The sequence below is a fragment of the Amphimedon queenslandica genome, unplaced genomic scaffold (assembly GCF_000090795.2).
Source record: "Amphimedon queenslandica unplaced genomic scaffold, v1.1 AMPQUscaffold_13496, whole genome shotgun sequence".
Lineage (NCBI taxonomy): Eukaryota > Metazoa > Porifera > Demospongiae > Haplosclerida > Niphatidae > Amphimedon > Amphimedon queenslandica.
In genome coordinates this window covers 421,918-439,938 of record NW_003546268.1, presented here as the reverse complement: position 1 = coordinate 439,938, position 18,021 = coordinate 421,918, and the positions used below count along the sequence as shown (strand labels likewise).

At 37.1% G+C, this 18,021-nt stretch overlaps 2 protein-coding genes across 3 annotated transcripts; both read right to left on the bottom strand.

The window, feature by feature from the left end:
• Nucleotides 1–6: 6 nt before the first annotated feature.
• On the bottom strand, nucleotides 7–3,087 carry LOC100639722 (eukaryotic translation initiation factor 4E-like). Its single transcript, XM_003384264.3, has 7 exons — nucleotides 2,957–3,087; nucleotides 2,774–2,856; nucleotides 1,198–1,276; nucleotides 522–538; nucleotides 404–467; nucleotides 243–359; nucleotides 7–191 (listed from the first exon to the last, which is right to left on the bottom strand). The coding sequence occupies exons 1-7, from the start codon at nucleotides 2,984–2,986 to the stop codon at nucleotides 27–29; spliced, it is 555 nt and encodes a 184-aa protein (XP_003384312.1). The 5' UTR covers nucleotides 2,987–3,087; the 3' UTR covers nucleotides 7–26.
• A 42-nt stretch (nucleotides 3,088–3,129) lies between these two features.
• Nucleotides 3,130–17,343, bottom strand: LOC100639599 (mutS protein homolog 4). 2 transcript variants are annotated; one of them, XM_019993400.1, is made up of 35 exons: nucleotides 17,181–17,343; nucleotides 16,971–17,135; nucleotides 7,193–7,264; nucleotides 7,061–7,146; nucleotides 6,947–7,009; nucleotides 6,871–6,898; nucleotides 6,775–6,810; nucleotides 6,657–6,723; nucleotides 6,590–6,614; nucleotides 6,447–6,543; nucleotides 6,084–6,188; nucleotides 5,982–6,020; nucleotides 5,896–5,934; nucleotides 5,835–5,851; nucleotides 5,761–5,785; nucleotides 5,529–5,719; nucleotides 5,358–5,477; nucleotides 5,300–5,312; nucleotides 5,208–5,261; nucleotides 5,067–5,163; nucleotides 4,931–5,021; nucleotides 4,821–4,833; nucleotides 4,724–4,769; nucleotides 4,557–4,681; nucleotides 4,411–4,505; nucleotides 4,314–4,361; nucleotides 4,191–4,266; nucleotides 4,060–4,151; nucleotides 3,996–4,022; nucleotides 3,844–3,954; nucleotides 3,727–3,797; nucleotides 3,662–3,680; nucleotides 3,535–3,616; nucleotides 3,400–3,488; nucleotides 3,130–3,348 (listed from the first exon to the last, which is right to left on the bottom strand). In XM_019993400.1, exons 1-35 carry the CDS (start codon nucleotides 17,206–17,208, stop codon nucleotides 3,202–3,204), a joined length of 2,499 nt encoding a protein of 832 aa, XP_019848959.1. In that variant the 5' UTR covers nucleotides 17,209–17,343; the 3' UTR covers nucleotides 3,130–3,201. The 2 variants fall into 2 exon arrangements, with proteins under 2 accessions (XP_019848959.1, XP_019848958.1); XM_019993399.1 differs by having other exon boundaries at nucleotides 6,775–6,898.
• Between the last annotated feature and the right edge of the window lie 678 nt (nucleotides 17,344–18,021).

The following is an 18,021-nucleotide window of genomic DNA, read 5'->3' as shown; positions in this document are numbered from 1 at the left end:
TACATGACTATTCCAAAAAACAATTTTTAATAGAAAAATTTTATAACGTACCCTATTCTGTGAACATGGTCTTTATTTTTTGCAACTCTAGTCCAAATAGATATTTTGTCTCCTTTTGTTCTATTCTGTGCCACAGCTCCACAGATATCATCACTACTGTCATCAAAAATTTCCCCAATCAAGCACATTAACTATAGGATGCAACAAAATAAACATTCTTCCAATTTTCCTGCAGACTTAACTGTCTCCATCCAAACATTGTCTAAAACTCCATCTTTTCTGTCTCTTTTATCAATATTTAACAACCACCTACCACCATCTTTGTTTGTTTTGTCTTCCCACATTGGTTCAATACCTTCCTAATAAAAAGGTTAATGTTTGCATGTCAAAAACACTTATTTACTTTAAATAGCATGTAGTCACACCCACTGCTAATTTGGCTTGGTGGCTTGATATGATTGTACACACTACATGATTGAAGATCACACACATTACAATTTTCAAAAATTCATACAACTTACGACCAAAAGTCTTCAACCTAATAAATAAAATTGGGGGTAAAATTAATGTTTGTACTGCAAGAATAGTTTCATACAGTTGAGGCTTATACATCTACATGTATAATAGCAATAATAATTACTCAACATTGATATAAATATGGTTACTAGTATTAAAATTATGACAAATAATTAAGATTAATAGTCTATACAAAAAAAAGATTTACATGCAGAATTGTTTACAATTAAATCTAAAGGTAACAATTAACATAACGTCCTATTAAAACAGAGTTTCACAGATGATTAATATTCATATACATGTACATGTAGTTATTCCATTCAGAGGAAGTTGTACATCACCAAAATTATATTATGATGGACATGTTCATAAAGTATACATTGTAGGTTCAAATATAAACAAAAAAACAGAAAGACTGTCAAAATAAATGGTTTCTAGTGCAACAGTCAACCAATGACATTATAGTACAGGCCCAGATGCATCGGTAAGTATCTCATGTATAACTAGATCTCCATGTAAGCAATGAGAGTGGAAAACCAAAATGAGATACATGTATGCATCCAAAAGAAACGAAGGAAACAAAAAAATCTAATTGCAACAATAGTTAGAAAATACTTCATATTAATAATGTAAATGCTAAAGAAGACAAACAAAAATTAAAATTACAGTGTTAAAACTCACCGTATCAATGCAAATGATCTTTCTTAAATTGTCTTTCCATTCTTTTTGCTTGTCATTTTTCAAATACCACAAAACCCACCTACAGTAATCACTTGGATTAAATAATTGACATTAAAAATACCTACATACAGTGAAACTTGTCTAAAGCGACCACCTATGGGCCAGAAAAACTTGGTCTTAATAGAGACGTGGTCTGTAGATAGGGTAACCTGTCTATCAAGAGACCATGGCCCTTTATATGTTTTGGTCCTTATACGCAGGTACACTTATCATTTCAATACACATATGCACATTGAATAACTAATACATCACTCCTTCTTTCTATACAAATATATCTACATGTACATGTAGTTATCAATAAAAGTCTCCAAGAGTAGTTTTCTTCTTCTTGAGTAGTTTTCTCTAAGAAAACATAAAAGAGATCAAAGCAGCATGAGTAAATCTAGTAGGAGTGGTTGGTCAATTAATTATCTTGTGGGTGCAGCCAGTCAATTAATTGACTGGCCGCACCCACTGGTTGCTATAGGGAAGTAAATTTCCATGAGAGGCTATGGACAGGGGACCTAAAGAACCGGTCAGATAACGGGATAGACAGGTGGATGCATTAGAGGGGAAAGTTGCTATGTAGTTTAATGAGTAAATAGCTGGGACCAAATGATCTGGTTGCAATAGAAAAGTGGTCTTCATATACAAGTGGTCGTTAAGACAAGTTTCACTGTACATGTACATGCAAGTTTACCCACTGCATCATAGTTCATAGTGTCTAACAATACATGTACCGTCGGTTTTTACATTAAATGGAAATTAAAATAATATAGTGCCTACATCAAAAATTCAAAATCGAGAGATATCAAAAATCAAGACACCAAAATATTTAAAATGTTTAATCTTTAATCCGACAAAACTCACAGCATAACCACCTTATACTGTGTTCACACTACCTCCCCAGCTGTACAGAACTGTACTTAATTAGATTACTTTGGTTATAAAAGAACCATGTTGGTAGCAGTTCACACTGCACAATTTAACTACACCAAATTCACTTTAAAACTTAACTACACCATTTCAGAGCACCTACATGTATTTTGGTGACCACTTTAGCCTGGTTTGGTTTGGTTACAGTGCAGTTCAGCTATGTTCACACTTGTTATAAAACTACACTATACTTCCCCAAAACTCAGTTCCAGTAAAGTTCTGAAGGATAGTGTGAACAGGGTATTAGAGTGCCCCTACACTAAAATCAAACATTCAATAACATTGATTTTATAAAACCTACAACATTCTTTTCTACACGTATGATGCAATAGATTCTATGAGGGGTTTACAAGTGTTTCAATAAAATGTTTTCACTGACATAACATGTACATGAAGTTACATGTACGTGTGACTTTCATGATTAGGCGTCACATCACCATTCCAAAAAAAACTAAACCCAAAATGTTAAACACTAACTTCAGTTAAATACTCAATAGATGATCAATCTTTATACATAATAAGAAACGAAACATTAATACATGTATTAATCAACAAAATATTTTACATAAATAATAAATCGATGATTAAAATTTTCACTAACTTGTTCTGTAATGGATGTCTTTCTGGTGTTACCGCTGGTACAGACGCTATTAATGGAGCTTGAGACTTTTCACTCTCACTCGTCTAGTGTATCAGACACATAAAATTGAAGAGGATACAGGGTTATGGTAGCTTATTGCCATTAACACTATTTCCGACACTCTTACATAACTAAGTCTCTTACTGATGGTTTGTCTGGTTCCTTTGAAGCCATTTACTTCTAGCGTTAAGATCCTGTATTGTTTTACTTTCTTTGATTCTTAATTCTGTACCTAAAAAGCAGCATGCAGCACTAGTAAGACCACGCCTACGATTCCTATTAATTATTATTAATAATTAAAATTAATAATTCCATATTGTGTATATATAATGTGTATACCAAGATGTACGTGTACATGTAAAGGTTATGAGCATTTCTTTTAGTTAGTGTCATTGAAATTGTTCTTTCAGATGCTGCAAAAAGACACGAAGGGAAGTTTGATCCAATTTTGAACTACGAACTGTTTGTACTAGCCTAGTACCAAGTCTGCATGCTTTTAAAAGTACAAGAGAGTCCTTGGACTGTGGCTGATTTGACTAAGAATGAAGTGATTATGGTTCATATAAAAAAAGTAATGCATGCATTACTGCTTTCTGAAGCTGAATTTCTTTAATAATTTCACCTGCATCATTTAGTATTGATTGAGGTAACATTGACAAGGATGCTAAACTAAGGCCTAAAACGAAAAAACCATACTGATAAGTGCACATCATAGTAATTACCGTAATGTGTTGATTCTGCTTCACCTCTAACTAAATGATGAGTAAAAGCAGCACTAAACACTTCATCACTGGAACTGATACACTATACTGCAAAGTCAATAATCGGAAAATAAGAGTTCGTTCTTACTTTCATTTCAAAATGATAGCTATATACAAAATAAGATACATTTTAAATTAAATATCAATCCTTACTTTTCAACATTTGGATATAAAGTTTCCAAGTGGGTGAGTTCAAGAAAATGAGTTGCAAAAAAAGTAAAAGCCTTTACAAATTATAATAGCAGCAGAGGAAATGTACATGCATTTTACTTTTGTCATGAGAAGCTTTTCACAAATTGCATAGCACAACCCAACACCCTCTTCACTACTTGTTCCTCGTCCCAGTTCATCAATGACTACAAGTGAATCATCACTGATATTCTAAGGATATTAATTTCAAAGATACAGAAATCTCTACTGACCTGTAATATGTAATTGATCTCCCTCATCTAAAAACATAAACTAATCTATTAAAAAGAATTTTACTTCAACAGTGAATGTTGATGCATTAGTTTCAATATCATTATCTGAACCAATACGAGAAAAAACTTGGTGGGTAAGCCTAAAACTAGCATATTCTAGAACAAAATATACCATATACATCTGATCACTAATACCTGCTGGAACAAAACAACCAATCTGGGCCATTATTTGAAGCAAAGCAACTTGTTTCATGTAAGTAGATTTTCCACTCTGACAATGAAAAGTGATAATGAAAATATTGACATAGCTAGCTGTACCATGTTTGGGCCAGTAACTATAACGAAGTTAGTCTCATCAGATGCATACTATAAAAAATTGTTATAATTAACATACAGAATAGCAACACAACATTACAGCATTGTTTGGAACAAGGTCTTCAAATGCTATCTTTTGTAAAATAGGATGGAACCCTTGCCTTATTGCTAAAGTGTCAGTGAACTCAGGTATTGCTAAATTAGCATATTGTATAAAGTAAGAGATGCATCTTTTGAGAAGCTTACTGTACTTGGAAACAGTACAGGTATGGGCTAAAGAGAGCAGTAGGTCTAGCATTGCCACACACTCTGACAACTTGTATAAGCATCCTATATTCTTTCGCAACACGTCCAATAAGCCACCAATAACACTTGAGAGAAATAAAAATTAAAAATTATCATAGAAGCCTTACACATTAGTCATTATATAAATTTCATTCAATGATTCAGAACAACGATCTACAAGTAGTAACAATTAAACACTCCATAAGTATAAAAGGGTAAACTCACCATTCATCTTTATCTATAAAAATAATATTATCATTCAAAATCATGATTAGAAATATATCATCAAAAATGTACGACTGAAAGCCCAAATATGTTTATCATTGGCAACTTACCAAATCAGCTGTTGTGCAATTAATTGACGTCTTGGTTTTAACAGCTTTTATAAAAACTGGTGGAAGGCTTTCAATGTCTAAATCTTGGCCACTTTATACGAATGATAAATAATGATATAATTTCACAAAGGCATACTTTGTAAATCCAGTTATTTGAATGAAAAAGCCCCTTGTATTGTTGTAAGCAGTCTTCAACATTAGCGTTTCATTCTCTCTTAATTGAGTCATTAATTCTATGGATACATTGTTTTCGCTTCATTTCAAACATACAACTAACCGTCAATGTCATCAATAGTTTCAGAGTAAGTTTTACGTGCAACATCAAGATACCCTTAAAGAGAAAATTTCAAAAATGACTTCAAAACTTACCATTTAAGTTAGCCTGTAACAAAAGGTAAGTGCAAATCACTATTATTATGAAACTCACTTTAACAGCAAAACACTTTTGAGCCCTCATATTCAAAGATCCTTTCTGATAATGAGTATCGTCATGAACAATCTTCTGTATTTCCTGCAGCAAATCTGGAAAACGTTTATCACTTAAAATCTAATAATGAATTAACACTGCAATTTCTATTTAGTGTCATGAGCAATATACTTCATTAAATGTCTTCAAGAGAGGATTTTGACTTGTACTAATAGCATCTTGAAGAGAAATGACTAGCTCAAGACAGTGCTTCACATATATAACTAAGTTAATTTTATTTTCAGCGCTTTTCACTGTTTCATTTTTAGGAATCTGGACTAATAATGATATTAGATGATCTACATCTAAAAATCGCTTTAATACTAAAACAAAATCAATGACAGATTAATAGCATAGACCATACCTGATTCCACTGCAAAAAATATATCCTAACAATTAGGGCACACAATTTTTCATAATAAAAAATAAATAGCTGACTTCATTATCAATGAACTCTACAAAAATAGGCTAACATTAATCATCAACAAATATAGATTACCTTGAACACATTTTTGTCGAAGTTTTATAGTCTCTAGGCCTATATATATATGTGAGAATTAAATATATATGGCTTGTTATACTTACTACAAGGAGGTTGCAGTATATTTGATCTCAATAACCTAGCTTTTTATACAAAAACAGCACATGAGCAACCTATATGTACACATGTACATGTAGCCATCTAACCTCCTTGCTGTGTTTTAGTGTAGTTTAATATTCCAAAAAGAGAATGAGATGACTTGGGATCATGCATATTAGATATCAACTCAAGGTTTTTAACAGTAGCAACATCTAAAATTGATAAAGCTTCATGGTACATTCCTTTCTTCACCAACATTAAAAAATAAAAATTCAAGGGTAAAACAGCAATGCATTTAGTGACATGAAATACATAAAGCAATTTGCATCTACAAATTTAGACTGCCTTGACAAAAGCAAAAAAAATAGAAATAAGCTGTGCTCTCAAATTCATAATGTAGTATAGTTTCTGAATTAGCTCAATAACGCTTCTTGTTTTAAATACTCAATGTCTGAAGTCATATACTGTACCTATCATTGTAGTCTGTTCACTGCCTCGAAAAATTACTTTCAGTGAATTTGACACAAAGACTGTGTTTTGTATAAATTCCACATATTTCAATAGTGCCTAAATATACAATCACACAAATTATACACACACGCACAAGTCTCACAGCAGCAGCAGCAAGACAGTAATACCTAACAAGAATTGATATAATAAATTAACAATTCATGACAAACTTCGTCACAATTTCTAGCTCAACACTATTATAATCAGAGACAACAAACTGACGCACCATCTGAAGTCCTAAACAAAAAGGAACTATACACTTACATGTAACATTCAACAGTTGCTTGCCTTTCCCTTCATTAAAGTATTTTCTCTGCACTGTAGCTAAATTTACACGAGGACAATAGTTACTAATCTTATGAAAGAGGTTTGTAGTAGAATCACCTTCACAAGCTGTGTTGGGCATTATTATCTACATGCAATAGAGTGAAAATCACTAATTCTATCAAAGCAAGCCGACCTCTATTGGATTCAAAACTTCCAATTTAGTAAGTACTTTAACATAAGTCTGTCTGTCAGGAAACTATGTGTACAACATACTATCAGTATCAATATGTACTACATCTTCAATTACTTGAGAGAGAATCAACTCTGGGTTCTTCAAGTCAATACTAGCCATTCCTATTTCTCCACGTGCATGTCCTCTGCCTTCAACAATGGCTGAAGCAGCATTAAAATCTTTCACTAATAATTCATTAAAACTTACCAACAATGACTGCAGATTGAAGGCTAGGAGTAGATGGTGTAGCTGAAATTGATGAATTTTGACGATGAATGGCTAATAGAGAAAAAAGTACATGCATATTACTAAGCCAAACATTACAGTACATACCATACTAACGGGTTATTAAGCGTAGGCGCTTAGGCAGAAAATGACAGAAAAACGGGTGCTTAATAATGACTCAGCGCTTAATAAATACAGTAGGTGTGGTTTAAAATAATAATTAATTAATCATTTTACTGGCTTTACAATGGCGGGTGGTGAAGAATGATCTTTTGACATTCTGGTTCGTGGCCACAACGCTTATAAAAAGTGTCTAGACTCCTACTGCTGTAACTCCTACTGCTTGGACTCCTACTGTTTCGTACTGTGCTTAACAAACCCATGCTAAGAGCTACATTGAGCTAGGCGCCTAATAAGAACTAGGTGCTTAACAACGAAGGGCGCTTAATAACCCCTTAGTACGGTATACTACTGAAATTATGAGCAGGGAAGGAAAGAGATTGACTATTAATTTTATAGTAACAAGACTATACCATAAAATTATTGCTACGTCTGACTTCATGAAATTTTTCTATTTTTGTACATCTAACTTCTATAACATCAAGTACCAGCTCACTTTCAAGTGCCACATCAAAAACATCTAAAATGACTGGGAAGCTTATAAAAAGCTTCGATTAAAGGCAAGTAGTGACTATTGCTGGAAATGCTAAAGAGACATACTGCACATACAGTGAGGTGACTTGACTGGCTATGCCATGCCATCAATCTTTAACCGTAAAAATGGTACTGGTACAAAAGACAAGTCCTTTGTGAACATACTGTATTTCCTTAAATAAAAGCCCAGATGTCTATTTCCTAAAATGGTCTTTGGACCTCAAAAAAAATTTTTTTAATAAAAAAACTTGGGTCTAAAGCCGGATTCCAACAGTGACCTCACATTTCACTTCAGGATCCTAGGGAAGTATCCAAAAGGCATCTGATTAACGTGAGGGCTAGTTCGCATATTTATACTCCAATTATAATTGCTACCTCGGAGTTTATTCGCATCCAGCTTTCATTTAAGGATATACGGCACATGTAGGATGTGGCATTCAAAGGCATGAATGGGTTGCTCAACCAAGTTCAAAATTACAATTTGATTATAAATAAAACAAAGTTAAATGAATCAAATTTAACAGGAAATAAAAGTAGGCAATAAATTAATGTTGCATAGCACTTCGTCTCTTTACACTGTCTGTAACTGAGAAAGAAAGGTACTTTTTATGACGCGAGTTTTTAAAGTCATTTACTACCAGTCAATACCTATTAAAATAGCTTAAGTGAAACAGTTCAACCACCAAAGACAAGTTCACTGTCCTCAAACTTCTGTGTTAGTCTTTTGACAGCATTCCAAAAGATGTGGCTAACTGGCTCTAAGTACATGTATTGGTTCAATGGAGTTTTGTTTGTAACATGGCTCACAAAACCAACACTTAGGAGTCAATATATTCCATAGCTGCATAGTGACGGTAAAGATTTATGATTCAATCAGCCTTTCTGGCTATAATGCCTCTTCATCTCATTGGATCTCTTCATCTCAGTAGATCTCTGACAGCTGAAAGTACATTTATAGTACACTACGTGGGCGCATCAAAGGCACCGCCTGTTCCGTTATATTGCATACAGCACCAGAAGTGAGTGTCAATTGGTTGGCTTCACAATGGCTAGCAGTACTACGTGAGAACCAGAGAAGAAATGAAACTGCTCTACCTGTTGTGGAACAGACTCACAAAACTCCTTTACCACCATTGTCGGCATTTTGCTGTCCTTTAGTGCCCAGAGATGTTCTTATATTGATCATCGGGCAGCCAAGTCCATGTTATGTGGCAAAGAAAATTGTCTTGCGAGCATTAAATGTCTGTACTGGCTTTGTCTCAACCTTGAAGACTCAAGAAAACTTCTCTAGGAGTGCATTTGGCAGACGTTTTTGATGCGCCCACTATATCCCATAAATTAATTATAGCACAGTAAAGAGTGCTGTATGGCTAATAACAGCACTCAGGGTGGAGTCTCGACAGCCCTTGTGCCGTTATCAGCCATACAGCACTCTTTACTGTGCTATAACTATTATGTACAGTACTACAGCAGCAGCAAGCAAATTTTTAAAAAACACTATTATCACTAAACTTTCATTTTACGAGAATAAAAATAGTGTAAATATGATTAATAATTTTTGCAGCAAGAGCTATAGGTTAAAGAACAGATAACAATTCAATGACAAAATGATGTTCAGAGACATCATTTATAATGAAGTAATATATATAAACTAGGTAGTAGCTAGTACTTCATGGCAAATAGCAGGCCATGTGACGTTAAGAAGTGAAAGCACCTGTGTGAAATTGAAAATATTTCTGATGCTCAAAAAATGGGAGAGGTAATGATTCATTGACAATAATGAAAGATGAGGTCAATCATGCATAGCTGCATAGTGCTACGCAATTCACTCCAAATAATGGTATACTTAAATTGCTCTTTCATTGTGTTATATATTTTTCTTGCCCCCAAGTAAAACATGATCACTGATGCCTTCTTATCATGCATTTTAGTTCTTCCAAAAGAAATAGTGACAGAAGTACCAATTGATGTCCCTTAACTACCATATAGCGGGTATATTCTGTCCAAGTTTAATTTTGTTCTTTTCATTCTCATTCCTTGTGGAACAAATATTTTCCAAACGAAAAGGGCATTTCCTCAATGCCATGTGTGCAAAATGGCTGCTCAGAACGAAAATAAAACGAACAAAAATTTCTAATCCTGCTTAGAACAAACATTTTTCCAGACAAAATATACCCACTATACGGTATGAATGCTACAAATGAAATCTTGCAGACACTTGTCTATAGTTAAAACCAAGGGAAGGAGGACTGCCTTGTCTCTTCTCAGGCATGTATTGACAACTTGCACTAATTTGCACTTTCCTTTATCCAACCAAATGTGCAGTAAGATATCCTGTCCAGACATGGGGCAAGCACTTAAGCACTTGTGCTTATAAGCATGCACTTTAAGCACTTCTTTGTAAATGCTTGAAGGTGCTTGCAAGCATTAATCATATTGCAAGCACTTGTGCTTGACTTATACTTAAGCTCTTTTTCATGAAAATGCTTTAAAGCACTTTTTAAGCACTATAATGCTTGTCTGTTTTATCAGTTATCACTAATATGGTTGTCATGCATGTGTGTAACATCTATCATAACAAACGCATGAGACTTTAACCTTTAGGGATGGCCACAACCCTGACAAAGGTACCAGATTTTATTACTTCAATCTATTTGAAGATCAGAGCCCACACCAAGGGCAGAAGAAAGTGAATTAGTATGGGTCGGAGAGGGTTTCCCCCCGGTGCCAGCAAAAGTGGTGTCCAGAATTGAAAAGGGCGACTATGTTGATCTCAAAGACTTATTACAACAGAAACCCTCAATGGACGAGTCCAATTTGAGTGACTTAGAGGAACAAGGTATTGTGGTAGTCACAGCAGGGAAACATTTGAGATCTCAGATAAAACAAATGCGGGATCTGGCTACATGGATAGAAGCATTCATGACCTATGTTGCAATCAGAGCTAAGAAAAGTCCCGAGCTAGTGGGGATTTACTGGCCTATAGCAGTCTCATTGCTCGTGGGGCAAGGGACTATCATGGTAATGGATGGCTAGTGTATGATTTCCAGTTCCGCAGATTAGCAGCTGCTCGTGGCTCAGTGACAAAATGGTCAATGAAGGATGTGTCGTTATGGAATGAGACAGTGGGTAGGCAAGAAGTGCCAACACCTACCCCCAGCCATACTCAGGAGGATAAGAAACCCCTGAAGAGGAAGGCATCACCTCCACTGGTGAGTAACAAGAAAGGGAAAGCAGGAAAGAATTGGAAAGGGATGGTGTGCTACCCATTTAGCTACTCTGGCCTATGCGAGACAGAAAACTGTAATTTTCTTTATGTGTGTTATGGTCGTGGGGAGGGGCACCCCCAGTCAAAATGTCCTAAGAAGCTTCATTAATGACTTCCACCCAAGTGGGGTGTGACTTGGCCCCTATTTGGGACCATAAATAACTATCATCATTATACAATGTATAATCATTGTCACTTATCATGTTAATAAAAATAGATTGACAGTTGAAAATAATAATAATAATAATAATAATAATAATAAGGAAGGAACCATAACGAATTTTAGTATACTAGTGTTAACAGTAGTGAGAGGAGTTGTAATAGTTCTCTCTCTCTCTCTCTCTCTCAAGGTGTAGTACAGGAGGCAGCCACAGAAGGCCATTGGACAGGGAATGTCATTCAGGGACAATATCATGGGCTGAGTGGCCTGGTACAGTTACAACAGCAAGAGCCGCTGCTCCCAATGGATCTTCCATTAGCATTAAGAGAGATGGTCTCACCTTTATGTGAGGCAATGACCAGTTGGGATACTCTCATGGTCCAACATCCAGACCCTCAGTTCACAGCCTTTATTCTCCGGGGGCTGCAGGAAGGCTTCCGGGTGGGTTTTGAGTATCAGAAATGGGGCCAGTTGAAGCAGGCCACACATAATATGCATTCATGTAGGAGGGACCTGGCTATTATGATAGAGCTGTGTGCAGAGCTGGGAGTTCCTTTGGCGGAGAAAAAACAAGAAGGCCCAGCACAGAGGCTGGTAATAGTGGGGGTTCAATTTGACACAGGGACCATGCAAATGTCGTTGCCCCTCGATAAAGTCATCAAATTACGGGAATTATTGGAGGAATGGCAGGGCAATAAAGTTAAAAGCTTAGAGGAGATAGAATCATTAGCAGGCCACTTACAGTTTGCAGCCAAAGTCATACGACCAGGAAGATGCTTTGTGAGACAAATCTATCAGCTGTCGAAACTGGCAAGACGTCCAGAGCATCTGGTGAGACTTAATAAGGAAGTTAGGAGTGACCTCAGCTGGTGGCGTATTTTTCTAAAGGACTGGAATGGGCTCTCATTGTTCTGGAAAAGCCAAAGAAGCCATCCAGATGTTACAGTTTGGAGTGACGCCTCTGGTTCTTGGGGGTGTGGTGCACTGACAGAGAAGGAGTGGCTCCAGCATCAATGGACCTCAGATGCGGGTATCAGGAACTACTCTATTGCAGTCTTGGAGTTGGTACCCATTGTGCTGGCTTCCTTTGTCTGGGGCAGGAATTGGGAAGGAAAGATAGTTCGGTTCACATGTGACAATGAGAGTGTGGTTTCCATTCTGAATAAGTTGTATTCAAAAGATGAAATCCTGGCACACCTTCTAAAATGCTTGGTGTTTGCAGCAGCTAAGTTTCAGTTTTGGTTCTCTGCCACACACATACCAGGTCATAACAATAGAGCAGCTGATTTGATCTCTTGCAATAAATCTTTCTCCTTTTTTGCCCAGGATCCCCATTGGCAATCAATTCCTCCAACACAAATACCAAGAGACCTGATACAGTTGGTCTTACAGCAGGAGCTGGACTGGCTCTCACCAGCTTGGATCACTCTGTTCGCCTCTACTATGCAGCAGGTTTAGCTGACTCCACAAGGAAAGTGTATCAATCGGGTAGGAAATAATTCATCAATTTTTGTAAAGAATATGGCATTAAAGAAGTGCTACCAGTATCAGAGGAAACAATTTGCTACTTTGTAGCTCATTTAGGGGTTAAGGGTCTGTCGCATAGCACAATCCAGAGTTATATGGCCGCAGTCAGGGATCTACAGATCGAGTACAGTTTCCCAAGTCCACTCTTCGCACAAAGATGCCCAGACTGAAACGAATCATTAAAGGTCAGCGCAGGATCAGAGGGCAGCAAGGTAAGGTCCCTCGTCAGAAGAGGCCAATCACCCCAGCTATTTTGAGGCAAATGAGAGCCTATTGGGTGGGGATTGGCTCTGATTACAAGTGCACAATGTTATGGGCTATTGCAGTTACTTGCTTTTTTGGCTTTATGAGAGCAGAGGAGCTTGTGGTTTCCAATGCCAAAAACTTTGACCCAAAAAAGCACTTAACATTTGACAGTGTGGCCGCGGATAGTCGGGCAGAGCCAACCCTCATTCAAGTCAGTTTGCATACATCCAAGACAGACCCATATGGAAGAGGAATGAATGTGGTAGTGTGGGGAGAACAGGGGATGACCTGTGCCCAGTCCAGGCAATGTTTAACTAACTAAGAATGAGAGGGGATGGGGAAGGAGCATTGTTCAAGCACGAGGATGGATCACCTTTTACCAAACCACAGTTTGTGATGGAGGTTAAGAAGGCACTGGAGTCTTTAGGTTACTGCAAGGCAGAATACTCAGGCCATAGTTTTAGGGCAGGAGCAGCCACAACAGCAGCTGCACTAAAAATTTAAGATTCAATTATCAAGACCTTGGGCCGGTGGGAGAGTACTGCATACCTCCTGTATATAAGGATTCCGAGGGAACAGCTCGTGGGAGTCTCCAGGGATCTTGCCTAGTTTGGAAAGTGGCGGGCTAGGGACCAGATTATGAAGGACGTGAGTGCAATTAGTTTTCTCATCAGTATAATAATTCATTGGTACATGTACAGTATCTCTAATGTTTGCATGTGTCAGTTTTTGTTGTGGTTAATGAATACTGTGTCATTTGTTTAATTATCATGATAAAGTAATAATGAGCAAGTACCAGGTAGGAGGAGAGTGGAGATAAGTGTGTGGTGCAGTGGGGTTGTTGGGAGAGCTAGCGCTCAGTGGGAGTAAGGTGTGTTTTGCATGCAGAATAATTATGGAAATTGGCAAAACTGCCTTAATAACTACCATGCCTCTTATTAATTAAGGTGGGTGTGTTTTAATAATGAGCCACACCCATTGAGTACTGGTTATGCATTGCTAGTGGTAGGCAATACTGATCAAAAATATAACCAACCAATACCATATCAAGGGTATGGGATAAACCGATTGATATTGCCATCACTAGTCATCGTCAGCAAGAGGCAATGGTTGATACAATCCCAATTATGCACCATAACCTATTGTAGGGAGTACACATTAAGTGTCATCATCAGCTATAGTTCTAGTAAGTAGTGAAGAGCAGCCATTGATCATTAGTGTAATATCAAGTGAATTCACAAAAATAAAATCAGCAAAAACCATTTTTTGGCAATTCGCAGAAATTTTGGGCCACCGAAATTTCTATCTATACAGTAAACAAAAATTTTATTCTGGCAGCCATTACGGAAGTATACTTTGTACAGTCTTTAATGGGGAAAAGGTGTAATTTAACTGTTTAGCAAAGGAGCTACATCTAGTTCATACCACTACAATGTTAGTCTTGCGTGGCCAGACTTTCCACCCCTTTTTGACTTTTGGACGGCGGGGGAGTGTCTGGTGGATTGACGAACATATACAATACACATAAAAAAAGGCTAAGTAGAGTACAGTAGAGAAGAGAACCTTGAAGGTAGTTCGTAGGTACTTCACTACTACTTCGCTACTCTTCGCTACTACTTCGCTACTCTTCATTACTCTTTGCTGCAATCCTACCCAGTCACATGTACTGTAGTAGAACTTGTAGATGCTTCTTTGGCTGTCTGTGCTCTCCAAGTTCATCTATAATCAGTGGCATAGCCAGGATTTTTGGGAAAGGAGGGCAAGTTGTGCGGCGTGCAAAGCGCGCCGCGAAATTTTGCGAAACCACGCCCTTTTAGGCCGTGGCCACACCTATTTTTCAACATGGCGGACTTCTTGACCGATCATAGGCAACGTTGAATACCTTTTCAGCCTTATAATGGCATCATAGAAAGACTGCTTTGGCCTTTTCCTTTCATATGTAAGTTATAGAACAGCTTTTCCTTCCAAAAGCAGCTTATTATTTGATTATTCTTAAATTTTGAGTTTCAAAAAAGGGGGGGCAATTGCCCCCTTGCCCCCCCTGGCTACGCCCCTGATAATGCCACTCTCTCCTTCTAGAAGCCTGTTTAGGATGTTTTTGCTCGATTCTACTGTCACGCTACTGTCTTCTACTGTCACGCTACTGTCTTCTACTGTCGCGCTACTGTCTTCTACTGTCGCGCTACTGTCTTCTACTGTCGTGCTACTGTCCTACTACTATCGCAGTAAGCATGCACAGAGAAGGAGCAACGAACTACCTATGCAAAAGTAGAGTAACTGCGGGGTAGCTACTTAGCCTTTTTTTGATATGTACTGTACTTGTTCCAGGAAGTGAAGTGAGAATTGTGAAGCGGTATTGGATAATGGAAAGTCATTGAATAAATAATGTAATTTTCTTGGGCATGTCTGTTGCAATAGATTCAATATGGCCGATAGAAACAGTGAACTGTGTTTTGTAACTTTTCTCCGCTATAAACTGTCAGTACTGGTATTTGGAAGGCTCAAAAGAGAAAAACACTGCTAAGTTCGATCTGCTGAGAGTGTCCTGCCTGATTACAAGTATAGAGAGTGACCTGCATGGTTGCAAGTGTAGAAAGAATTGTTCCATCACAATTTAGTACTGACTGACATGCAAAACACACTAATTCATAGACATGCAAGAAAAAACATTAATTAAAATGTACAGCAGGTGTCACAACAAGTATTAAAATAGTCTTCATCAATTACTGTAGACACTCAGTGCAGCAACTTCTTGCAATTGAACATTTTGTAAATGTATAGGATACTCTGACATCTTGCTACAATTTCAAAGGCTGCTGTGGCTGGTATAATCTTTAACACTGTTTGGATCACACTACAATGCCACCTGCACAGTAAACAAAGCATTGACAACATTTCATATGATTCATGATAAAAGTACTGTTTGCAGTCCAAAAAGCATGTTACGGTTGCCATAATCCAGTCTGGTAGAGAGATAGTCCAGATGAAAATCAACAGTAGCTTCTGGTAGCCTTTTCCCTTCCAAATAATGCTAAAATGGGTAGAAAACTCTTCACTGCTGAAGGAAGACTGCCAGCCATTTGTGTAGCCACGCCCGTCTTTTCTAATTATACCTCTTTAATTAGTCTTTATTGCCTGACGTCAATCACACTGACCAAGCCAATGGTCGCTCCTTTGATCTGCCTGGAATAAGTTGATTTAGGTCAGTCCACCAGACTCTCCCCCCGCCATCCAAAAGTCAAAAAGGGGTGGAGAGTCTGGCCACGCAAAACTACTACAATGTGGCCAAGAAATTTTTTTGTTCATAAGGTATTCAAATGAATATGATTAATCTACTTAACGAGAATCTGGTGGATAACTGGACATGAAAACAATATTAAACATTTGTTGGAGACACGTACACTACATGTATCATTAACTTAATGTTGATATGTTTATAAGTATAGCAAGGCTGCAAAAGTTGTGGCAGCCATTTTGTTTGGGGGTGAATCCTACTTAGTAACGCTACCGCGTTACTAATAATTATTTATTACTATCATTACTACATGTATTATCATCACATTATTATTGTTATTATTTTTTCATGCCTGCGCACATTTACACTTCTACACAAGCTATTTCTTTTACCCTTTCTTCTTTATGACAATCTGTCTCTGGCTTTCTTTATTTAATATCATCTTGTTTGGTCTGATCTTAATGTTACAAATATATTTTGTCTGGGCTTTAATAGCCGCAACACATACAATGTATTTTAATTGCTTAAGATTGCTTAAACATTCAATTTGATCACAATCACATTATGTCACTAACTAGTCACTACATAACAAAAATACCCATGGATCACTTGGTGACCCAGGACTGTATATGTACAGTACATGAAATAATGTTACCAGTATAAAGCTTACAACTATGGGGAGTTGCTGTGAATCTCCTCTTTGCCAAACTGGAAAAACTCCATCGAACACTACTAACAGCATAGCTAACAGCACTAGTGTTGCCATTGGGTAAGGAAATATAAGAACCATCTGACTCCTTTCCAGACGCTGGAGTTGTCAACAAACTAGAAAAATCTGACACATTACACATTAGTGAGGACATTGTGTTATTGATAATACCATATTTTGGTTTTCCTAACTTTTCCATCTTCACCTGTTCTGTTGTTCACCACTGAAACAGACTATTCCTGGATCTCAGTGTTTATTGTCCAGCTGAGGGTTCAGCTGTCAGTGCAGTCCTCGTCCAGACTCCAGTCGCCCACGTGGCGCATCCATAGATAATAGAGTAAATGAAAGGGATTGGAAACGGGGGCGTAGGCTGGTTGATGTTGCTATTGGTTACCGGCCCAAAACCTGGTTGATTTCCCATCTCCTCCATTAGTGAGGCTGTACTGCAAGGACTTCGAAGGATATTTATGGAGATCCAAGAGGACGCTTACTTATGATATACCTACCGTTCGATATAGAAAGTGTTGGACTACCTGCAGCAAGGTTTTTACTTCTACAACGCTATTTTGCAACGAGTTATAGGTACAACAAATTTTTTTCATTTTTCGCCCTTTTTCTGTTGTAACAAACTCATGCTTCATGAATTCTAACCCTAACTAGTATCATTCGATATGCAAATGGAAACTCTTTCATATGATTATAAAGATATTGCATTTTACTCTAGCTTGTTTTCAAAAAAGGGATTATAATGACAAAAAATACATTTTATGGTTTTAAAAGTGCCATAACATTAACATGGTAAAATTATCTGTACAATAGAAAACAGAATTATAAAGAGGAAACATTAGGCTTCTTGATGCATTAATTTCACTTGCATAGGAACACTTGTTTGCGAGATATTGCTCCTAAAAGAAAGAAAATCAAGGGTAAATTGTGACAAAAAATTTCAACGAGCCTCTGTCAGCCTAGCAGCAATACAAATGAATGGAGGTTGGGCTACGCCCACGCTTCC